The sequence below is a fragment of the Notamacropus eugenii genome, chromosome 3, assembly GCF_028372415.1.
Source record: "Notamacropus eugenii isolate mMacEug1 chromosome 3, mMacEug1.pri_v2, whole genome shotgun sequence".
NCBI lineage: Eukaryota > Metazoa > Chordata > Mammalia > Diprotodontia > Macropodidae > Notamacropus > Notamacropus eugenii.
This window is the reverse complement of record NC_092874.1, coordinates 302,275,291-302,300,543: the sequence shown is the minus strand read 5'-3', so window position 1 is coordinate 302,300,543 and position 25,253 is coordinate 302,275,291. Positions and strand designations below refer to the sequence as shown.

General features: G+C 47.0%; 1 protein-coding gene across 2 annotated transcripts in view; it reads left to right on the top strand.

The window, feature by feature from the left end:
- MPPED1 (metallophosphoesterase domain containing 1) overlaps positions 1-25,253 on the top strand; it is a 104,344-nt gene that overhangs the window by 24,037 nt on the left and 55,054 nt on the right. For both annotated transcript variants that reach the window (XM_072596362.1, XM_072596361.1), the window contains exons 2-3: positions 4,910-5,203; positions 16,863-17,044. In XM_072596362.1, the coding sequence (XP_072452463.1) occupies positions 4,983-5,203; positions 16,863-17,044 (403 nt within the window). In that variant the 5' untranslated portion in view covers positions 4,910-4,982. The remainder of the gene's footprint in view (positions 1-4,909; positions 5,204-16,862; positions 17,045-25,253) is intronic.

Below are 25,253 nucleotides of genomic sequence, written 5' to 3'. Positions count from 1 at the left end.
CCTCCTCCCATCATTCAATAAACTCCAGTGGCTTCCTGTCATCTCCAGGAGACAATATAAAATGCTCTGTTTGTCATTCGGAGCCGTTCATAACCAGCCCACTGCTCCCTCTCCAGTCTTCTGTCACCTTACTCTCCCAACACGTCCTCTTTGACCCAGTGTCATTAGCTTCTTGGATGTTCCATGGACAAGACCCTCCATCTTTGGGCTCTGGGCATTCTCTCTGGCCGTCCCCAATACCCAGGATGCTCTCCCTCCTCCACTCAGCCCACTGACTTCCCAGGTTTCCTCTAATCCCAACTAAAATCCTACCTTCTGCAGGAAGCCTTCCCCACTCCCCTGCTAATTATCTATTTATCCCTTTGATAGTTTGTATACATTTGTTTGCCCATTATCTCCCCCATTAGACTGTTTTGCCTCTTTTTGTATCCCCAGCCCTTAGAACAGTGATTAATAAATGTTTATTGAATGATATTCTGTGATTGGTGGTGCCAAATCCTGTGATTCTACAGTTCTGAGGTTCTGTCATCCTAAGATTTTAACACCAGATGATTCTGTCATTCAGAGATTCTGTCATTCTAAGGTTGTGACATTCTATGGTTCCAAGATTCTGTGACCCTATAATTCTGAGATTCCTTAATTTAATGATTCTGTGAGCGATAGTCACACAAACAACCCCCAATCTGTAATTGTCACAGCAAACATCATGGAGGGAGAACAGCACATTGTTCTCTCTGATTTCCTATGCTTTCTTCTCTGTGCACCTCCCAGGGACAGACGGGGCTGCTTGATTCATAAAAAATAAATTAAAAAAACTTGCAGGGCTGGTACCATTTCCCCCCTTAATTATGGGGCTCGTCAAGACTGCTTCTTGAAAACCTCTGCTGAGAGTGATTCCCCCACCTCTGTGGGAGCTTAGTTAACCTGTCTGCCTAAAAAGCTGATGCTCAAGAGCTGACTCTGGGCTTTTGTGAGTCCCCCAGCCTTTTGAAACTTCCACACCAGGCTCCTGGGCTGTCTGTGATGCTTCCTTGGCCGGCACACCCAGCTTGCCTTTCCTGCTGCCTTCTTGGTTTAGGTCCCACTTCTGCCCATATGGTACTCTTTTTTTCATCAACTGGCCATGGATAGTAAAAGCCATTCTTGCTCAGGTCACATTTAAAGAACAGTAGTAGATTTCTGTCCTCTCCCTTTGTCTCAGCCAAGCTCTCTCTGAGTTGAGTAGTGTGGCAAAGTTTCTAGAACTGGAGTCTGAGGACCTGGATTAGAATTCCTACCTTTATGACCTTGGGAAAGTCCCTTTCTGTCTCTCAGTTTCTGTCTTCTCATCTATAAAATGAAGGCCTCAGTTGTCTCTTCTAGCTCTCTGTCTGGAAGATCTCCTAAGATCTTCCAAATCTAGAGTCCTTTGAAGGATTACATTTTTCATACTTCTTACAGCCCCTCTGCTTTTTTGAGTCCCTGTTTTCTCCCATTTAAAATGGGAGTAATAACACTTGCTATTATATATCACATTTGAAATAATAACACCTAAGGGCCAGTGTGAGGGTGGCTAAAGCCAAGCTTATGTGGCCACTTGAGAACAGTAAACCTTAGTGGAAGGGAGCTGGAGAAAGAATCAGGAGGAACCTCATTATAAGTCGTGCAGCTGTCACACTGCCTATTCACCTCCTTGTGCCTTGGTTTCCTCATCTGGAAAATGGGGGGTTTGGAATAGATGGTCTCCAAGGTCCCTTTTAGGTCTAGAGCTATCATTCCTTCCCTCTGTCTTAGTTGCCTGATCCAGTGAGTCCAACAGCCAGCATTTACTAAGTTCCTATTATATGTAGCTAGGTGGTACAATGAATAGAAAACTGGGCCCAGAGTTAGGGAGACCCGAATTCAAATTCAGCCTTAGACATTTACCAGCTGTATGACCCTGGACAAGTCACTTAACCTTGTTTGCCTCAGTTTCCCCATTTTTAAAATGATCTGGAGAAGGAAATGGCAAACCACTCCAGTATCCCTGCCAAGAAAACCCCAAATGTAGTCATGAAGACTTGATCATGACTGAAACAACTGAACAACAAAAACAAATTATACCAAGAGATACAGCAAAACATTTTTCTGTCTGCAAGGAGCTTTCATTCAGTTATTCAGCAAGCATTATTTAGTGCCTTCTCTGTGCCAGCCCTTCCAGAATCACAGAGTTTGCACATTGGAAGAGACCTCAGTGGCTCTTCACAAATGGAATCCCTTCTTTAGTACTTCCCCTACAAGTCTTCTGAAAGACATTTTGCACCTGTGGATGGGGGAAGAACTGAAGGTCAAACAAAGTTCAAAGTTTAACTCAAGGGCGAGGATCACAGGAGATAATATGTATTATTTTGATTACATTAAATTTAAAAATCTTTACATGAACAAAACTAATGCAGCTAAAATGAGAAGGGAAGTGGTTGATTGGGATAAGTGGTCTCAGCTTCTGATTGAAGACTCCAAGGAGGAGAGCCTGCCATCCCCAGAGGCAGCCCTATTCCTCTCAGAGCTGCTGTAACTGGACCCAAAAGCAAGAAACAGAAACCCTTCCCCCCATCAAAAAAACATTTATTAGAGACCACGCTGGGAGCCAGCAATACAATGACAAAACCAAAATGATCCTGCCTTCAAGGAGCTTATATTCTGTACACATTACATGTACACAGATAAGTAAATGTAAAAAAAAAATACACAAAATGTAAAAAAAAATACACGGTGAGCAAAATGAGATAGTGATTATGATGTGCTTTAGATAATCCTGAAAGTACACTAACTTTTCTCCCTGCTATGTAAATATGTTATCCTAGTACCCAGCCAGGTCTGTGGTGCTCCCCATGCTTCTGTCCCTCCCAGGCAGTCCTTTTTCTCAGAACCCTTTGGGGTGGACCTTGTTTTCCTGGAGAGGTGGAATGAGCTGAGGCTTGTTGGGCTAACTGTCCATAGCCATGACTCATCCAAAAATGAGGGACTCTGTCCTGCTGGCATCTGCAAGATCCCCAGACTTTCCTTCAAAGTGATTCTAAGGGCAAAGAGAAAGAGAATGAGAGTCCTCAGAAACGGAGATTGCACAAAGTCAGTACCAAGGCACCGTTTCCACGTGGGCAGCGGCTAAATTTTTAAAGAAAGATTTTAAAGGAGGAAAAAAAACCCACCATGAAATACATTAATAATCCAGTTCTCCTCCAGTCATAATTAAAATGTTCTGCAGCCTCTAATTCTCCCCATTTTCCTAATCTAATTTGTTTTCTGTCGCTGTCGATTTTTCTTCCAAGTGCAAAAGAAATTTCCGCCCCCCCTCTTTCGAAAGCCTGAAACATGGCTGTCCAGGAATTGCTTCAATTCTGTTCTTTTCTCTTTGGTTAAATAGGGAGAAGATGAGCTTGGTGGTAGGACCTTAATGACCAAAAAGCTGTCCCTTTGGAAGGCAGATCTGGTTTTTGCTTTTGCAAGTTGCTATGAAAAGAAGAGGGCAGACGTGGTCACATTCACTGGTTGTAAGTGGGTGTGGGTGTCTGCTCATGGTAAAAAGGAGACCAGTGAAAAGGAGGAGTGCAAGGACTTAGCTCCAGGATTTCTAGGACTTTTCTTTAAATATGATGGAGTTCTGAAAAATGTCACTTTGAAATTTAACAAAAAAATTAGGAAGTCTCAACAGAAGATTCCCATTCGGAAGAAAGCTTTAAAATATTTTTTCTGATTCCCTCACTCTAAACATGCTTTTGAGGCATAGCATGGGAGATAGGAATTAAGAAATGAGTGTCTTGGAAATTATTTTAAGATGTTCATTTCTTTGTCCTTTCACAAAACCTACTCTATGTGATGCACTGAGCTAGGAACTAGAGACACAAAGGCCGGAAATTAAAAAAAAAATAAAAAGATGGCACTTAATATGGGGGTGAGCTTCCTTGCTCAAGTAATTTCCTTTCTATAGGCCCAGATTCTTCATCTGTAAGAAAAAGAGGTCAGTCTATGTGATCTTGAAGGTCCCACCCAATTCTGTTGTGTCATATTCTAAACTCCCTTCTCAGCCCTGACATCTCATGTTCTATACTCAAAGTTCTCTTTCATCTCTGACATTCTGTATCCTGTGTTTTAGGTTCCTCCCAGTTCTGACCTTCCCTATTCTAAAGTTCCTTGAAGTTCTAATACTCTATGATTCTATAGTAAAATATTGCATCCCCTCCCCCACTTCCAGGTAATTTTCTTTCCCTGCTCTCTCTGGGGGAAAGTGTACTAGCAGCACAGCTCAATGGGAAATCCTTTTCCAGATGCCTCTGCTCCTCAAACCTCTGTCTTCGGTCTGAATTGATCCTCCTGAAGGAATTTCAGATTTCATTGTCTTGATTCCTGCTCAGACACACTGTGTTTGTGTGCGCACGTAGGTGATGTATGGGGAGGTCAGGGGGTATCCATGGCCCAAATTTCATTTCTGGAAAGTAAAACTGAGTGGTTGGGTTGATCCAACATCAGTCCCAGCCTTGCCCTTAAGCCTGTGGGTTTCGAGGGTTACGTTTTTTTTTAAAGCTATGCCTTAAGCATTTAAACATGTCAAGTCAGGCGCTCCTTCATGGGGGCGTTCCCTCCCCCTCCCCTTCTCTCTTTACTAAAGTAAATTCATCAAACTGCTGAGTTAGAAAGATTTGTAATGAGTTCTTTGAGCAGAGAGGCAGGCTGGCTGTGTGTATGCATGAGTATGAGTGTGTGTGTGTGTGTGTGTGAGTATGTGTGTGAGAGTATGTTTGAGAATGTGTATGTGAGTGTGCATGTGAGTGAGTGTCTCCCCCCTCCCTCTTTTGCTTCCCAAATCTCTCTGACATTGAATAACTCAAGTGCAAGCAGATGCCCAGTCTCCTGATCTTGCTCTCCATCATGTCTCCAATCTGCTCCTCCCTAGGTTCTGAGAAGAGGCCAGCTCTGGGAACACCATCACTGCCACCCACGGGGGATGGCCTGGGCCCTGCCTGTCCATGTGGAGTGACCGGAGGCGGGATGACGGCCTGAAGGCGGCCGAAGCCCTCTCCCCACGCTGGCCAAGCATGGCATTCTCCCAGTCCCACATCATGGCAGCTCGGAGACACCAGCACAGCCGCCTCATCATCGAGGTGGATGAGTATAGTTCAAACCCCACGCAAGCCTTCACTTTCTACAACATTAATCAGGGACGCTTCCAGCCCCCACACGTGCAAATGTGAGTAGGGGAACCCTTCCTGGGCTGGTCCAGCACCACTGTCCTAGCCTTCTTGTGTGCTGCCTTCATACCTTCCTACCTGTCCAGGGTCATCTATGGTATCCCTTTACCACCAGCTCTGTTGCAGTGAGAACGCCAGTGTCTGTCCCCCCTCCCCACCCCACACCCTCTCATCTTCCAACCCCAAACCTTTGCCCAGGCTCCTGTCTATGGTAAATGTGTCCCACCCTCCTCAAGCTGAGTAGACATGAAATCCAGGGAGACTTTGGCCTCTAGGTGACCGTGGAGAGGTGCCTAGTGTTGTATCTAGAGTGCCAAACTTGGCACCAACACCAAAGCCCACCTCCAGCACCATGTGCCCATGGGCACATCACCATCAAAGCTCCAAGTTCTTCTCAAAGGACTGTGAGGGGCCACTTTTCAAAGTGGGAAGGAAAGATGATCCCATAATGGGGATTGTAGCTTCACAGGTCAAGTGCTAGGAGGGACCTCCACGTATAACCCCTTCCTTTTACAGAGAAGGAAACCAAGGCCCACTGGGGTTTGGTGATTTGCCCAGGGTCACACAGAGAATTCATGACAAAGGGGGATTCAAACCCAGATCCTCTAATTCTTGATTCAAAGCACCTTCCTCTAGATGTTGGGGTGGGGAGAAGTGTGTTTGTCAGATCTTCACTGGGCTAGATAGAGCCTCTGAGCCCTGAGATTCTGTAAAATCACTTCCTCTCCCTATTTTCTCATGTCTAAGATGGAGATAATAATTCCCTTAGGGGAGCTCAAGTCCATCCCCTCATTTTATAGATGAGGAAACTGAGGTCCAGGTGGGTAGAACAATAACTGTACCTGCTGCCTTGAATCAACAGAGAATACATCTAGGTTTTAGGGATAAGGAAATGTTCATTTAGGGAAAGAACTATTGTCATGGTGGGGAGACTCAAGAAAATGTAATCATACACTGGCTCTATTGAAGAGTTTGTGGGAATTTCTAAAAATTGACCATAATTTACTGACAAAGAATGGGTTCATTGTAGGTCACCCTCAAATTCAGTCTTATTCAAACATGGGGCTTTGAAGTGGTGGGGGAGGAAAGGGAGAAAGCAAAAGCTGTATCCTCAACAGCTGGAAACTTTCTTCCATATGATCCCAGAATGTTAGAGCTGGGGGAGGCCTTAGAACAGGGAATATCAGAGCTGGGGGGTGGGGTAGGAGTCTTAGAACAGAGAAGGTCAGAGCTGGGAGAGGCCTGAGAACAGGGAAGGTCAGAGGTGGGACAGGTCTGAGAACAGGGGATATCAGGGTGGGAAAGGAGATTAGAAAATAAACTATTAGAGCTGGGAGGAGGAGGGGAGGGCATAGAACATATCCTACTAGGACAGAGAATATAGAATTTCCTGGACTTCTATACTGGATGGGGCCAATTGTTGGCTGTGACTGGCTAGGATAATGAAGGTCACAGGTGTGTTAAGGTAGAACTATAAGTGATAGAATCAGTGTCTCTTAAGTCATTAAAAGATCATTAAAAGACCAGTTGATATTGAGGTGCATTTTATGTCCTAGAATTTCAGAATTTGGTGACCAGGTTGTATCTTGTCCAACCCTTCAGACTCCATTTAAGGAGACCCAGAAGAGGGCAGTGATTTCCTTCAGGTCACACAGTAAATTCCAGAATGCTAGTGGATGCTCACTGGACCACACTATGCTCCCTCAGCAGCAGTCACTTGTATACCTTATCATGCTATGCAAGTTATTGCATTTATGTATTAGCCCAACCTGGGCAGATGTTATTTACAATAACCAGGAAGTCTAACTGGGGGTGGTAAGTACAGGCTAATGTGCTAATCCAAAAAAAAAAAAAATTAAATTCAACCAACACTTTTTAAGTACCTGAACTGGGAAGATACAAAGGTGAAGGAGACTTAGTGCTTGCCCTCCTAGCAGAGGAAGTGATACAGGATACAAAATGGCACTCAGGTCTATATATTCAGTCTACTAACCATTTGTTAAGCGCCTACTAAGTACAGAGCACTGTTGCCATCCTAGGAAACATCAATTTGCTTAAGACACAGTCCTCACCCTTAGGAGTTCTAAGACACGTAAAAACTTTACCCCATCACACAACCTCAGAAAGGAGGGGAGGGGCCAACAGTGGGCTCTGGGAGATCCCAGGTCTTAATGGTGGCTACTGAGCAGGGCAATCCAGGAAGGCTCCCTGAAGGAAGGGACTTTTGAGTTAGGCTTTAACAAATGGGGAGGAATTCAGCAAATGTAGATCTGTAGATCTCAGGATGTTTTTGAGAAGTTAGAAATTGTTCCAATTTGACTGAAACATAGATTGTATGAAGGAGAGTAATCGATAAGACTGGAAATATAGAGGGATGCCAGACTGTGGCCTTGAATGTCAAGATAAAGAGAGTGAATGTTAGTCAGAGGGAAACCTGATGGTTTTTGAGTATGTGGCCATAAGGGGAGAATCGCATTGTCAATACCAGTCAATCAACAAGGATTAAGCACCCAGCCCTTCCCAGTCACTCTGCTAGGTACCAGGGACACAAAAAGCATCCATTCTGCCAACCAGATCTCTGCCTGGAGTAAACTCAATCCGGAAGAGCCACAAACAAGGCGTTCTGGGAGTCCTAAGAAGGTACTTGAAGTAAGGCACCTGAAGGTTTCCCAGAAGGGGTAGAGTTTGAGCTGAGCTGGGCATCATGTCAGCAGGTCAGGGGGATGAGAGAAGGGCAGCCCAGATGGAGCCCCACAGGGATGAGTGTCTAGAGCTTGGCATCTGATTGTGGGAGCACCTTCCTGTCTTTATCCTTCACCTCTAAGAAGCTCCTTCTAAGAGCTTCAAGCAAGGATTAGAGTGACATTTTAAGAAAGTTTCTCTGGAGAGGTGTACAGGATGGATTGAGTGGAGGAAACAGGCATTTATTAAGCACCTACTATGTGTTGGGCACCATGCTAAACACTTTGCAAATATCATCTCAATTGTTCCTCATAACAACCCTAGGAGGATGGTGCTTGTATTACTCCCATTTTACAGACGAGAAAAGCGATGCAGGCAGAGGTTGAGTGACTTGCCTAGGGTCACCCAGCTAGTAAGTGTCTGAGGTCAGATTAGAACTCAGGTCTTGCTGACTCCAGGCTCTATCCTCTGTTACTTGGCTTTGTAGATTTGCAAGAATCCTGGGGATAGGTAACAATCATAGGTGACATTCAGTTCAGTTCAACTGCACATTTATTTGATTGATTTCTATAACTTCTATGTCACCCTCATCTTCTAATATATACTCCTCCTCCCCCTCCCAAAGAGCTATGCTTTATAATAAAGGAGAAAAACAAAGGAACAAAGGTTAACTGACAACACGTTTGAAAAGGCTGGTGCTGTATACTGTGTTCCATACTCATAGTCCCTCACCTCTGCAAAGACCCAGGAAGAAGCAGCTTTGGGACAGAGCAAGGCTATAATTTCTAAGCATTCAGTTTTCCTGTTTTCTTGGTACAACAATCATTTATTGAGCTCCTACTGTGTGCTTGGCAATAAGAGGCAGTTATGATACGGGCTACGTGACCCTGAGCAAGTCACCTAACCCTATTTGCCTCAGTTTCCTCATCCATAAAATAAGCTGGAGAAGGAAATGGCAAACTGCTCTAATATCTAGAAAACCCCAAATGGGGTCCCGAAGAGTTGGACCCCACTGAAATGACTGAGATTTAAGGTTTGCAAAGCACTTTGGATGGTCTTCCATCCACTCTGTCTTGTAGGTACAGTTATTTGCACGTTGTCTCCCCCATTAGAACGGGAGGTGTTTTTGTACCCCCGCTGCTGAACACAGTGGCTGGCCTGTAGTAAACGTTTGGTAAAGATTGTTGACCAATTAATTGCACTCAGTTCAGTCTTGAAGTATTCCTCCCCGGTAGCTGCTTACAGGTATTATCATCCCCATTTTACAGACGAGGAAACTGAGGCACAAAGAGATGTCCTTACTTGTCCAAAGCCCCACAGCTAGTCATTGAGAGGGAGAAGACAGGAGCCCAGGTTTTCCATTTATTTATAACTCTTCCATGACTAAGCTGGTAACGGTGGGCCTGGGCATAGGCATGGAAGGGGGTGCTGAAAGCCAGAGCTGTTGGGGAGCTAGAATTGGCAGCATTTGGTGAAGCCTGGCTACGGGGGCGGAGCCAAAGGTACCGATGGGTTTTCGGGCCTGCGGGCCTGCCAGGATGGTCAGGCACCGGGACCGGCTCTGAATCGAGGAATGCGGTAGGGAATTTTCCAGGCCGGGCCATGGAGGGTCTCCGGTGGGACGTAGCTGAGAGCAGCGGGGGCTCCGCCGGGCCCCACGTGCCCCCTTTCATCAGCTCCACGCTCGCTCGCCCTTCAATGGGGGAAGCGCGTGTATTGTGGGATGTGGGGTTGCCATGGTAAGTCAGCTGTTTGGCAGCGAGGACGACATGTAAAATGTATGCTACTTGGGCACACGTGATTTATTGCCGGCGTGAGCTTTGTCTCGGGGGCGAGGGGGAGAAGGGGCCGTGTTTAATAAATCCACAACTTATTTTTAATAATGGCAGTGACAGCCAGGATGTGGACTACTCAGTTCGAGCCATACGATTAATGTGGCTACCCCTAGAGAGCCCTGCGAATAATGAGGGACTCCATCGCGGGGTAATGAATCTTCCTAACTAGGGCTGGAGGCGGAGGAGCCGCGGCTCCTTTAAGCATCAAGGGGAGGCTGAGGCCTGTCGGGGAAGGTCCTTCTAGCGCTGGGAGTGGGGAGGGGGAGTGCCTGGGGGGAGCGGCAGAAGAGACAGAAGCACTGATCACAGGTCTGAAGCTGGAAGGACTCAGCATCACTATCCCGGCCCGCTGATTACCGTAACCGGGTTGAGCAGATCCCTGGGCATCCATGTTCTCTTCAGAAAAATAAAGGGCTTAGGCCAGCCGGCCTCTGGACCTGGAATCCTGTGGTCCTCAGTCACCTAACTGCTCCGAGGTGCCCCACATTCCCCCTGTGTAAAATGAAGGGCTTGGACCAGCTGGCCTCTGAGCACCGTTGCTCTAGTTTCCTGTGAAGTGGTCTGACCCCCTCATTATACAGAAAAGAGATCTGAAACCCCCTAAGGGTCAAGCCAAGTCTTCTGACCCGTATCCAAGGGACAGCGAATGAGCACTGGGTGAGGACTGAGAGGGGGCGAGTGCTATGGAGGGGGGGGCTTCTTAAAGGATGGGGCACTTGAGCTCCGCCTCCCCAGCCCCCACCAGGAGAACTGCCCCCCCTGAGGGCAGGACTATTATTGTTAGCACTGTAGCAACTGTCAAATCCGATTAATTAATTTTAACTGAATCATAGGACCATTGGACCTTAGCGTTCATTCACTCCAAGAGATGGGGGCTTCAGTAGGGACCGGATCTGTGATTGCAGAGTTCTAAGAAACTCCCAGGTGAAGACACCCCTATCACCACTGCAGATCAGTGCTGTTTCTAGCACTTATTGTCCTAGAGACTCGTCTAGAGCAAGGGACTTGCTAAGGATCCCCCAGCCAGGCCTTGCGGGACCTGCCCCTGGCTCTCCTCTTCCTCTTCCTTTCCAGCATGCAGGGCAGAAAGAGTCTTCAGAAGCCTCCTTGTCCAATTCCCCCATTTTACAGAGGATGCCCAGAAAGGTTCAGTGACTGGCTCAGGGTCACACAGTAAGTAACAAAACGGGAATTTGAACTCAGGGCCTTCAAAGTCTAATTTCATCATTTTTCCCAATCATGCTATAAGTGGGGGATGGGAATGGACCTAGTGTAATAAAAAGAGGTCTGACTTTTTCAGGAGACCTGCCTTTTGTACGAATGACCCTGAGCAAGTTGCTTCAACTCTCTTTGACTCAGTTTTCCCGTTAGTAAAATGGGGATCATCAAAATGAGAGGGTGTTGGGAGAAAAGAGCTCTGTGAACCTTGAGATGCTGTCGAAATGCAAAATAGTGTGATGATTGTAGGGGGGTGGGATTTGGGACAGTGGAGGGGGTCATCCTTGTCCACACTGCAGTACTGTCTGTTGGAGTTATCAAGGTGCTGGGTGGGCAGCAACTTAGAAGCAAAGGGCATGGGGGATAGTCCTGTGGCACAGATAGAAATAAAGACATTTCAAAGGAGCAGTGGGCTTGGTGGGATCTTCTCAGGTGAGGAAACTCCATCTACTCATGGAGCTCATCACCTCACAGTCAGAGAATAACAGAACCCCAGATCTGAGGCAGAGACACCTGGTAGGCTCCTGCCAGGCCCCCTACTGAGCAGGAGCAGAAACTGGGGCCCAAGTGACTTAGTCATGGTCACATAGCAGTCGAGAGACAGAGCATGATCCAACCTCCTCCTCCCAGTCCTGCCCCCCCCTTCATCACTCAACCCTTTTCCTTCATTCAGGTCTTTTGGTGGGAGGAGGACAGAGATCCCTTGTGGTCCTCCTTCCTTCTTCTTCCTCCTTCCTTCTCTCTCCTCTTTCCTTCCCTCTTCTCCTTCCTTCCCTCTCCTCCCTGTTCCTCTCTGCACCTCTACTTGTCCCTCCTCCCCTCTTCTCCTTCCTCCTTGTCTGTCTTCCCTCAATTTCTGGGCCATGGCTCTTCTCAGCTCTCTTCCTATCTGTCCGCCCACCCTGTATCCATCTCCTCCCACCTCAGCAGATGAGGGTAGTGAAGTCCACCCTGAGCCCTCTTGTCTTCTCTCTACACACTCTCCTTCTTGGTAACTATCAGCTCACATGAAGTCAGTTGTCATCTCTATGGTGATGCTTCCCAAATCGGTAAATCCAACTTTCACGGCCAACCTCCCACAGACTCCTCCACCTGCATGCCCTGCAGATATATTACATTCCCAAACAGAACCAATTTCTGGTCCCTCAAAGACTCACCTTCTCCAAACATCCTTATTTCTATAGAAGACACCGACCACTCATTCACTCTCTCAACCAATCAGTCTACAAGTCTTTTGTGAGCACCTACTGTGTTGCTGCGCTGTCCATGGTGCTTCCCACTCACCCAGACTTTTCATTCTAACGGGAACAGGGAGACAGAGGCTCAGAACAACTTGCAGAAGCTGAATCTAAAACTTCAGCAGTGTGGGGCCCACAGCTGGTCCTGAGGCATGATCATGGAAATAAGGATGTTTGGATGAGAGGTGACTTTGCTAGGAACTCCCAGGTGAGGAAATGCCTCTCCCCATGCAGATTAGTACCATCTCTACAACTTAGAGCCTCAGTTTGCCTGAGATCACATGGACAGTCCACAGAGAGAAGACACTCTCTAGCCACTGAACCACACTGCCTCTAGGAGAAAATACAAGCAGCCTAGCCTGGCATTGTGTGCCCTCATGGCCTGGCTTTCTGCCAGCCTCACATCTCCTTCCTCGGCCTCACACTCTGTTCCAGCCAAACTGGTTCCCAGCTTGTCACCCCCTCACCTTCCCCACTATGCTTCACCAAAACCAGAATGTGCCCCCTCCGTTTTGCCCCCTTCCTTTCCTTCAGTTTAGGCACCACCTCCCCCAGGCAGCCTTCCCTGACTTCTCTATTCCATAGGTTTCCCTGGACCAGCTTGCCTCGATTGCCCACAGGTTTCCATAACTTTCGATCTGAATTTGCTCATCGGCCCACAGGCTGCATAATGGCCTTACCTGTAGAGCGTAAGTTTTCCAAGGGCATTTATGACTGTCTTTGTCCACAACATCTAGGCCAGAGCCTGGAATTTTTCTCATGTCATTGTCAGCAGTTCCTGGTGTGGACAGTCCCTCCACCAGTGTCACCAGTCTAACTGGTGGCAGAGAGACTGTGAAAGGGGACAGATGCCCTTTGAGTGGGTCTTTTAAATTATCAGTTAAGTTCTGTTACAGCCCAAACATTCTGTGACTCAAAGATTCCTGAGTCCCCAACTTCAGTATATAGAAAGCTCTGGAGAAAGGAAGGCAACAAGGGGCACCCTGGGGTTCAGATCATTAAAAAACAGCACAGCATGGGAAGGAAAAGGCATCAGTAAACTGATTTTAAGGAATAAAGAAAAGTCAAGGAATAGAAAGAGATGGAAGGAAGGAAGGACAGAAGGAAAGAAGGAAGAAAGAAGGGAAGGAAGGAAGGAGACTGGGAATAATAATAACCCCTGCCTTCCAAAATTGTCTTAAGGATCAAATGAGATCATATTTGTAAAGCACTTATGTAAATGTCAGCTGTCATTATCATTACCCATCTTCTATAGGAAGCCTTTCCTACCCATTACTAGTGCCATTCCTCTGAGGTTACTTTACATTTATACTATATATACCTTGGACATACCCAATTTACAGATGAGGAAACTGAGGCTGAGAATCTAAGGGACTTGCTCAGGGTGACACAGCCAGGAAGTTGTGAGTGTCTGAGATAGGCTAACTCCAAATCTGTCGTTCCATCTGCTAGTTTACTTAGCTGAGCTGAATCTTTTAAAGGAGCCATGAACCCAAGAGAGATGCTGGCAAACCTCCCCACCAATGACTTCTTCTGGTACCTAACAGTATGGTGGCTTCAGGTCCACAAGACCCTCCATGGGATCCTCCATGTTTGCCATCCCCATCTCACTCCCAGATCATTGGAGAAAGGCTCATCACTGCATCACTGAGGGCAGAGAATTTTTTCCATTATGCCAACCCTCAAAGTCTATCTGTTCATCTTAGTGGGGTTGTGATCTATGCCAGGATAAACATCTGCCTACACCAACAACCCTTGAAATGTGAGCAATCGATAAGCAAGGATTTATTCAACAGCTACTGTGTGCCAGGCTCTGAGCTGGGTGAATCAGCCCCTGTCCTCTGTTCCATCTGATGAGGCCTTTGGACAAGGCTTCAAACTAAAGCCTAACCAGAGGACGGTAGTCGGAATAATGGGAGAGTGTCTTCGGGGGAACTGATGGCCTTCTGGTGGCCCAGGCCCCCAACTTTGGAGCCTGGGAGAACCTTCAAGGTCATCTAATCCAACCCCCTCGTTTAGGTCCACAACTGCTAATGTCACACAGACAGGAGCAGAGCCACCCACATCCCTGACTTCAAATCTAGTTACAATATCCAAGTGGCCCCTATAGCAATTCCATTTCCAATTCCCACATGATGTCCAGTAATGGTTGCATGTAACCCTTCCAGAGCTAGAATGGGAAGAGCCCAGACTTGGCCTTCAAGAGGCCTCCATCCTAAGCCCAGCTCTCAATCTCTGGCATTGAACTATGTGACCTCAGACTAGTCATCTCTCTCTCTCTCTCTCTCTCTCTCTCTCTCTCTCTCTCTCTCTCTCTCTCTCTCTCTTTCACTCACTCTCACAAAATGGGCTCACTGAAGCAAAATGTCCAGGTTCCAAAAAAGAAGGGAGGATTTTTGTTTGCGTTTTTTAATTACAAACAGCTACAGGCATGTACAATAAAAGTGTATTTATTTTCCTTTTGGGATTATTAGGTTTGCATCGGAAGCTCTGAAGCCTCAGGGTATAAGTTAAAATAAGAGTACTCTTAATTAAAGTGCTGAGAAAAGAGCGACAACAATATTCTAGTATTGAGATGTGCAAGGGTATCAAACAGAGCATCCAGGACCTGCCCATGCTCTGTGCTTCAGCACCACTATTCTGTCTCTCCCTTCCATTGCCTCCCTGATGGTATAGAGCCTGAGCCAGGTGGCACAGAGGGAAAGGTCTGGTATTTGGAGTCTGCCTTGGGTTCAAATAATAGCTTTGGACATCCTAGCTGAATGACCTTAGGCACATCACTGGGCACACACTGTGGACTTCTGTTTCCTCCCCTGGAAAGTATGAGGCTTGGACCAGCTGGTTCTTGTGGCTCCAGGGCAAATAATCCACATCTCTGGTCTCCCAAGGCCATTGTAGGGATCCTGATCTCTAGAGCTGGAAAGACAATCTGGTCCAACCCTCTCATTATTCAGAAAAGGAAACTGAGGCTCAAATAGTTGAGGGACTTAGCCAAGATCCCGCAGGTAGTAAGCATCAGAAGTAGATGTCCTCTGACTCCACATCAAGCCTCTGTGTCTTGGTAGATGGAGGACTCTGGACACAGAGTCAGGAAGACCAAGGTTTGAATCCTGCTTCAGACTCTACCTAGCTGCATGACCCTGGGCAAGTCATTTCACTTCTGTCTCATCTGGAAAAAGAGGGAGATGGCCTGTGTGGCTGTGGAGGCCTCTTTCAGCTCTGGCTTGAGGCTCCCGTGCCCACGAGGGACGGCTGACTTGTCCTATTCAGAGTGAATATGGAGAGCATTTGACTTTTCTTGGCACACTGGCAGATTCTCCTTGGTGCCTCTCAATAATTTTCCCCCTAAGCCCTAATAATAGTGACCACCAGCATTTCCATGGTGTTTTAAGGCTTGCAGAGCACCTGAGGTGGATTTTCTCATTTGATCCTCCCACGAACCCCGCTGGCTATATGCCGTTAGTATCCTCATTTTACAGGTGAGGAAACTGAGGCCAAGAGAAGCGATATAGTGATTTGTCCAGAGTCATACAACTAACAAGGTGAGGGGGAAGATAGTTTAACTAAGAGTGAGGGAAACTGAGGTAGAGTCTCTGGCTGGCCATGCATATCCTGTGGGGTCTGAAGAAGTCCCCTCTTGTTCTAGCATCTGAAGGGCCTTCCAAACCACCCTCGCTGCTGAATCTAGGAGGAGTCTCTTTCCTCTGTCTCCCATCTGATGCCTCCTAACCAAGTGCCGCCTTGCTTCTCCATGGATGTCTGAACGTGAGGAAGCAGGAGGGTTCCTAAGCGCGGCTGTGACGGCTGCTGCCGCCTGGGAGACAGAGGGTGCGCGTGTTCCCAGTACATTAGCATGCTGAACCCGTGCCTCTCATAATGTGTTAATTAAATTTCTTCGAAGTATATTGTCTGAAAAAAAGTCTAATTAGAAAGATGTCTTTAAAAGTATTTATGTAACTGATATGATACCGAGTTGGATTTGCAGTATAATTAGATTGGAACAAAACTCCTCGAGTGATGTTCTCATGGAGAGACAGAAATGTCAGTCTTGAAGTGTTGGAAGATGGTCGAACCTTGGAAAGGGGACAGTTGTGTGAGGACAGGGAAGTGGGAACTAGTAGCTGGGTCCTGGGAGGCCATGCAATCCAACTATTACATAGAGGGAAACTGAGGCCTCAAAAAGTGGAGTGACAAAGGTGACCTCAGAATCAAGGGCAGTGGCAGAGACAGAATGGAGTCAAAGAAGAAAGTGAGGCCCAAGGTCACCCAAGTGACAAGTGTCAGACAGGATGCCCTGGTCCTGCCACTCACAATGCAAAGTCAAAGGAGCTGGGCTTGAATCCAGTCTGTCACACTTACTACCTGAATCTCTCTAGACCTCAGTTTCTCCATCTATAAAATGGGGTGACTTCTGAAGGTCCTTCCAGAGTTTGATCTATGAGCCTGATCCTATGAGTCTCTAAACAACTTTGCCATGTGCCTGTCCCTGTCTCTGAGTCTTAATATGCTTCTCAGTAATCTGAGAAGGCTGGACTGGGTGACCTCTCAGGTTCCTTCCAATTCCATCAGCCTCCCATTTTCTCTGGACAAACTGGGACCACTTCCCAGCATGGAGGTGTGAAAAAACCTGCTCCCTTCCTTCCACGGGGGATCCCATTGACCCATTTTGCCTTCTTCTCCCGCAGGGTGGATCCAGTCCCCCACGATGCCCCCAAGCCTCCAGGATACACTCGCTTTGTTTGTGTCTCTGACACCCACTCCAGGACGGACCCCATTCAGATGCCCTACGGAGACGTTCTAATCCATGCCGGGGACTTCACTGAGCTGGGGCTTCCCAGTGAAGTCAAGAAGTTCAACGAGTGGCTCGGTAAGTGTCCCATGGTGGAGCTGAGTGACAGGCGCATTTCCCAGTCCAGTTTCAGCCTCCACCAAAAGGAAAGAGTCCACCATCTCGTTTGGGAAGGGTCCTAAAGGGAGGGCCAAAAGTCCAGGGTTCCAAGTCTAGCTCTGTCACCTTGCTAAGTACTGGCCTCTTCTCAGTGTCAGTTTGCTCACTTAGAACTGGAGAGAATCATGCTCAGAAGCATCAAATCATAGACCCCTGGATGATGAGTGGTCATCCTGCCTCCTTTGGAATACCTTCAGCAATTGGGAGCTCACAGCTTGATGATGCAAGCCATTCCATTGTTAGTGAGCTCTAAGTGGCAGGAAAGCTTTCCTGGTATGGAACCAAAATCAGGGCCCACTGGGGACCTCAGGCTCCTCATCAAAGAATGGAGGAGGTATCCTAGAGGGTCTCCAACATTCCTTCCAGTTCTGATCTTATGACTGTCCTGTCCTGCTGCCCTCACAAGGATCTAGGGCCCTGTGAGACCCTGGTGTGTGAACTACTTTATTACTAGAAAAGTCTGTATAGACACAAAGCTTTGAGATCTGGCCAGAGGAGTGGAGATAATTGACAGCTAACTTCCTGTGGAGGCTGAAAGGGATCAAGAAAGAAGTCCTGAAAGTGTCAGCCTTTGGAACACACAGTAAGCCCCCTCAAGGCAGGAGCCACATCCTCAGCACCAAGCATGCTGCCTGGCACACAGGAGGCACTTGTATATGAATGTGTGCTGCTTGCTTAAGCTTTGCAGAGGACAGATGATAATGATGATGATTACTGTTGTTATAACTTAGGTGTATAGAGGCAGCTTCGTGGCACAGTGGAGAGAGCACCAGCCCTGCAGTCAGGAAGCCCTGAGTTCAAATCTGGCCTCAGATACTTACTGGCTGTGTGACCCTGGGAAAGTCACTTAACCTGGTTTGCTTCAGTTTCCTCATCTGTAGAATGAGCTAGAGAAGCAAAATGACAAATCATTCCAGCATTTCTGCCAAGAAACCCCTAAATGGGGTTAACAAGGGTTAGACATGACTGGAATGACCAAACACAGGCATATAATAACTCTATAATTTATCTCACTCTGTGTCAGGCACTGCACTAAGGGCTTTCTAAGTCCCATCTCATTTGAGCCCTGTAGCAACCCTGGGAGAAAGGTGCGATAATTATCCCCATTTCCCAGATGAGGGGTTACACAGTTAGTAAGTGTCTGAGGTCAGATTTGAATTCAGGTCTTCCTGACTCCAGGCCCAGCCCTCTGTGTACTGCTCTTCCTAGCTATTTCCAACTCTGTGAAGTGTCATTATGCCCATTTTACAGATGAGGAAAAAGAGACTAGAGAGGTGAAGTGACTTAGCCTGGGTAGTGGATGTCGGAGCCCAGATTCAAACTCGTGGTCTACTTATCTTCACTCAGCCATTTTTTGCCCTACAGCTGTGCAGATCCCCAACACCATCACAAACAAACATACACATAGCAAACATACATACATAGACCCACATATGTATGCATAGACATGCGTACACTCCCAGTAAGTGAATAACATCCCTTTCATTTTCATCTATCCATCCATCTATCCATCCATCTATCCATTCATCCTTTCATTCATCCATCTATTCCTCCATCCACCCATCCATTGACCCATCTATCCATCTATCCATCCACCCATACTTCTGTCCATCTGTCCACCCACTCATCCATCCATGCATTCATCATTCACCAGCCAAAGGCTTGTTATGCTCCATTGTGAAGTGGAAGCTTAGGAACTCTGCAGAGATAAAAATGAGAGGGAGGGAAGGAGGAAAGGAGGTGATGCCATTTCAGGAGGAAAGAGCAGTGTTAGCAAAGGCAGGGAGGTGGGAGACAGCAGAGGAGCTGTTGTCTCTGCATTTTCCTCCTACATTCAGCTCAAGCCCCTTCTCCATGAAGCTCTTCCTACTCACCCAGCTGCTGGACGCACCCCCCCCCCATCCCTGTCATTCTGTGTTTATCTCTGCACATGTTGTCTCTCCACCTTCAGAGTGGGCATTCCTACTGCTTCACACAGTACCTGCCTTATTTGAATATCTGTGATTGATCAATGACTGATGAGAACAGTTAGATCAGACTAGAAGCACACATTGAGGTCAGCTGGAGAGGGCCTTCAATGCCAGGTTAAAGAATCAGGACTTCATCTTGGAGGAACTGGGTAGTCATGGGAGACTCGTGAGCTGTGGAGCGACACAGGACGATTCCTTTGATGGTTAGCATAAGATATGTTGGATGGAGAAAAAGTGAGACGGGCCCCCCAGGAGGTAATTGTCACAGCCCAGGTGGGTGGGAATTGGGCCAGAGCTTGGAAATGGAAGAGATGGCTGCAGCAGCCCTCCTCATGACCGATCTACATAAAGGCCTTTTTGCACAGCAGGGACAAGCAATAAGAGATGAGGGAAAGCTCTCTGGGCCGGCTGGAACATTGTCTCTTTCCCCGGGGGGATGATGGCTTCCCAGGCAGAGGCTCAGCTGCACCACCAGGGATGGAGGCCAAATGGAGGGAAGCAGGGTGTGGGAGCTCCAGTCGTGGCCAAGGCAGAGCCGGTATATGTACCGTCTGTGAGCCCCACATGGTGGGGAGAGCTGCACTGCTATCTCTGGGCAGGCACGAGGTGATTTATAGAGCCTCCCACCATGGTTTGTGCTGGGGTGGGGGGGCTACTTGCCTTTAAAAAAGAAAAGACCACCGTGCATTGTAGGAAAATCTATTGGCATTGTTTCTAGAGATGCTAAAGCTGGCTTACATGGGGCTGCTCTGCCCGATTTGCCTGATATGGGAGGCTGGGTTTAGGTGTAGGGGCCAAAGCAAGCAGAGGAATCATAGCTAGAAAGGAGCCTGGAGTGGAGACTGTTAGAGCTGAGAGGTAACTTAGCACAGAGGATGTCAGAGCTGGGAGGGGCCTGAAAACAGGGGATGGCAGGACTGAGAGGGTCCTCAGAACAGAGGGTATCAGGGCTAGGGGATAGGCTGGGGTGCTAGCCCATCTTTTCTTTTATGGGTGAATAAACTGAGTCCCAGGACCATAAAGTCAAGGTGGTCACACAGGGAGTGAGCTCCCCCCAACCCCTACGGGTTTAGCTGCAGTTTAACTTCCTAGGAAGGAGCTGGAGAGCAACAGCCCAAAGCCGCAAGCCAGCAGCCTAGAGATGGAGACAGAACCAGAGAAATGTTTGGCTTTTTTCAGTCTTAACAAATATTTGCAATCAAGTCCTTACCCTATTTTTGGCAGGCTCTAACTAATAAATATTGATTTTTAACTGGAAATCCTAATAATGTGCTCTGTGAACACACAGTAATTCAAAAATGTGTTAAAATGTGTGTGAGGTTGGGGCATCATTCTCCATGGCCTGCTTGGAATTCCGTTTGCAACATAGACAAAATGTGGCTACATAGTAATGAGGCTGCTTTGTGAGGTTGTGAGCCCCCTGTCACTGGAAGTATTTAAGCAGAGGCCAAGTTGCCTTTTGGGGACCTGATAGAATAAACCCGGGCTTCATTAAACTTCTTTGCTCTCGATCCTAATGTTCGCATCTAGAAAAGGAGGGCTGTAGACTAAATCACCTTTAAGGCCATATTCACATGTGATGTTCTTTGTTGTGTGTTCTAAGGCCCCCTCCCAGCCCTGACCTTCCCTGTTCTAAGGGCTCTCTCATCCTTCTTGCATAGTATAGCTAAGGTTTTTGGACTGAATTATTTCTAACTCTAGTCCTCTAAGAGTCTTGGAGCAGAGACTCAGATGGAGAGATCTCAGTGGGTGCTTTAGTTTCTCATTTCACCCTAGGATCAGGAGGAAATGAGATGACAAAGCCCCCTGAGTTGGGAGCCTCTCAAGGTCTGGAGCTGTGCCTACTTCCCCTATGTCCATGCTCCTGTCTGTTCACTGGGGCAGAGCCTGTTGAGGCAACATCAGCAGCTGAGTAAAAATATCTGTATTTTTCATAAAAATCACTGTGAGGAGATTTATCACACAGCTTGGACTCATCTGAAATAGAATGCCAGGCCCTGGTACTATCTCCATTGGACAGAGTCGGTAACTGGGACCAGTTGGGTGAAATGGTTCACCTAAAGTCACACAAACCTTTGAAAGAATTGAGGCAAAGAAATAGCTTTACCATTATAGTGTGTATGTGTGTGTGCATGTGCACATGTATGTGTGTGCATGTGCACGTGTACATGTGCATGTGTGTTCACATGCGCATGTGGGGGTGAGCTGGACTGCCCATGCCAGCGGTCTGCACCAATTGGATTTCAGGAGGTAACCAAACCAGCCTCCTCATCTATACCTGGGCAAATGCTAGCTTCACGTTCCCAGCATGGGCTGAGACTGAACTCTCCCCAGTTAGGCAAACTTCTTACGCAGAAATCAGTGTCAGCCAAATCAGGGATCCCACAGCCTGCTTGGAGGCCCCTGAAATGGGTTCAGCTGGTTTCTGGTTATTGACCAAAGGTAAAGTGGTCAGATTAAAGAAAAAGGGAAAGTGTCACCAAACTATTAGGAGCAGAGAGACAGAGAATGTCAGACATGAAAGGGAGTTGAAAAGATGAAAAGTCAGTGAGCCAGTTAGTCGATAAACACTGATTAACATCTGCCATGTGTCAGATGCTAAGTTAAATACTTGGAGCAGCTTACTCACTGTGTGACCCTGGACAAGTCATGTAACCCTGATTGCCTTGCAAAAAATAAAATCAAAAGCAAATGAATGCTTGGGGCACAAAGAAAGGGAAAAGCCAGTCCCTCCTCTCCAGGAGCTCACAGACTAATGGGGGGAGACAACATGTAACCAGCTCTGTACAAACTAGACGCAGGGTAGATTGGAGATAGTTAAAGGAGGGAAGGCCTGGCATTGAGACAGTGGGGAGGGCTTCTTCCTGGAGAAGGTGGGATTTTGGAGGCCCTGGAAGGAAGCCAGGAGGTGAGGGTGAGGAGGGAGGGTATTCCAGATGTGCCCACTGGGCACTGAACTCTCCCAGCATCAGAGGACCCAGCAGCTCTTTCCAGACATGCTGATTCTCAGGGGAAAAGAGAAATAAAGTCCATTGTTTAAAGGGTTCCTCTCTAACAAAAATACTTTTGGGGAGGAGGGAGAAGGATTAGGCTATTTTTGTGCATCCCCACAGGGCAGACCCAATGTGGGGAAGGGCAGGAGAATCTATCCTAGTCTAAGGAAGAACTAGCTAACATTCAAAATGGATTAGGCTGCCTTGTTAAGTAGTGAGCTTCCCATCCCTGGAGGTATGGAAGCAGAGGGAGAGGGCCTTTTATTAGGAATGCTATAAAAAGGTTAGGGTCTAGACAAGACACCCTCTAGGTTCAGCACTAATGTTGAGATTCCAGAAGAAAAAATCACTGTACCCAGCACAGGGTCAACTACCAGGCATGATCACATACCCCTCACTGCCTTGTCTTTGTTGACCTAGGGATTAATCAACTGTATTTAATTTCCATATTAAATTTTTTATTTATTATTAATTAAATTATTCATTATATTTTAAAGGGAATGAGCCCAAGAAAAATCTATTTTTCAGCTTTCAAGGATCCATTCTTTTGTATTTGGGTTAGCCATTAAATTTTATACTAAAGATCAGTTTCTGTATTGACTTTTTTTCCTTACCCTGGCTGTCTTACCCAGATAGCAGAGATCAGAACCAGCAGCCACGGACAGCACTGGAGAAAGGCGGTTTTAGGTTTGATAGCAGGAAAAACTTCTCAGCCATATTACTTGTTCCCAGCTGGGGCCACCTTGAGAGAAGAGTTCTCTATCCTTGGAGGCATTCAAATAGATGCTGATGAGCGAATGTCAGAGATACTAGGGTGGAAGGGTGGGATTTCTCCCCTGGTAAGGACAGGGCCAGATGCTCTCTGAGTTGCTTTAACATTACTTACATATTTTCCCAACTGACTGATTTTCCCAATCAGTCATCACAGCCCCTAGGAGGTGACCTGGGCAAGGATCATTACCCAGGTTTTGGAGACAAGAACATGAAGACCCAGAGAGGTTAAATGATTTTCCTGAGATTACACTGTTAGTAAATTCAGACTCAGGATGAACTTGTAAAAGTTTTACGTTGACCTTGAAATGGAATTGTCATTGTTCAAACCCTCAGGGGCTCTTTCTGCTCAAGATTTCAGACCATCTTTAACCTAGCCCTGCACAGCCCAGCAAAACATGGCAGGCCTTCCTAGGGAGGTACGGGGTATACCCATGGGTGCTAGTCTCATGGAGCAGCCTCCAGCCTCTTCCAGGGATCCTCTGCTCTCCCTTAGAGAGGTCTCATTTGTCACTATCTCTTCCTCCTTCCAAAGCAGAAAATTCAACTTAGGACTCTCCTAACTGCAAGCCCTGTGTTCTTTATATGACCCAAAAGTGTCAATACAAAATGAACTTCAGGCTGTTCAGAGAGACTTGGATCTCAAATTAGAAGACCTGAGGTCTAGATTTGTCTCTGTTGCCAACCACCTCTGTGATCTGGAACGGTGGGGGAGTCAAGAAGATCTGTGCACAAACCTTACCTCTGACACTGACCAGCTGTGTGACCTTGGGCAAATCACCTCACTTGTCTGAGACTCAGCTTCTTAGTTTATATAATGAGTCTAATAATACCTGCGAAACCTACTTCACAGGGTTCTTTGGAGGCTCAGATGAGACCATGTGTCTAAAGGTTTCTGGTTGTAGAGCGCAGGTGACTTGTCTTGGTGGGGGAAGTGCTATACTGGAAATCACAGGTTTGAACCAAAATGAAAATGTGGGATGTCATCATCATCATTGGCACGACTACTGTGAATTTTCCATTTATGAACCTCAGTTTCCTTCCCTGTAAAACAAGAGGGATTAGCTTGGCTGGCTCCAATTCAACCAAGATTTACAAATCCTTGCCTGTGTGCAGAACTGGAGGACATAGAAAGTGGAGGCAGAACGTAGTCCCCACCCTCAAGGAACTTACTGTACATTCAGGCTGAGACCTGACAATGGCCATCCCGGTGTGTGTCAGTAACCCCCTCTGCCCTCTCTCTAACCCACCTCACCTTCACACACAGTCAGTTCCTTACAGGGGATAGCAGGCTGGACTTTGCGTGTCATTTCCCCACCCTGCCTGATGTATGAATGTGAGTGAGTTGACTCAATCACTACCAGTCTCTTCCCTGTTCATTAATCTTATTGAAAGCCTTTACAAAAATCTAGCAATGACCACCTACAGACTTACAAGAGTAGATTAAGATAATTAACAAAGAAATGCAGCAGGAGACTCCAGTAGATCCCAGATGGGGAGAATCCATTTTGGGGGACAGATACATCTTCTGACTTTCCATCTCAAAAAAGGACGACATTGTTGGGGTTTCTCAGTGAAGCATCTTCCTGGGTTTTCCTTGTGCCCAATCCATATCTCAAATAGAATCAGGAACTGGGAAGTCTGAGGTGCTTTATTTTTGCCCTAAGAATTGAAAGAAGAGGTTTCCCATTTTCATCTCCACACCCCCTACAAAGGCTAGCATTGGAGTCTCAGGATCACTGCCTACAAGGGTCCTATTGGATTATAGGGTCTTAGCTTTAGAAGTCATCTGACCCATTTGACAGATGAGGCAGCTGAGGTTCAACATCCAGCTAGGAAGTATCACAGTTGGGATGGAAAGTCAAGTCTTGCTGTCTCCACTTCAGAAAGTCAGCCCTTCATCCACACTGACATTCGGGTGGAAGGGGCAAGGCTTACCAGGCAAGTCAAGAATGACAGTGGAGTCCAGCAGGAGACAGGAACCATAAGCCAAAATCTGATGGATAAATTGCCCATTGAAGGATGTAAGAGGAGGCACACCAGAGGCATTCAGGGTGGGGAGAGATGAGTGGGAGCAGAGGAAGGAGGAGAAGTGGGCTTTGTGGAAAGAGCCCCCCATTTGCAATCAGAAGCCCTGAGGGCCAGAGCTAGCTCTGCTTCTCCCTACTCTGACCCTCTGCTTTGGAGTAGATAGTCTCTACCAGGACCTGCCAGGCAGAGGACAGGAAGGGAACTAAACAGGGAGGTGGGTTTCCATCCATCCATAACATTTAGTCCGTGACTACTCTGTGCTAAGCACTGGTGATACGGAGAGGCAAGTGCTTACATTCTAATGGGAACAAAGCATGAGCCCACTTAAATCGATCTCTGATCTACACAAAATGGACATACCAG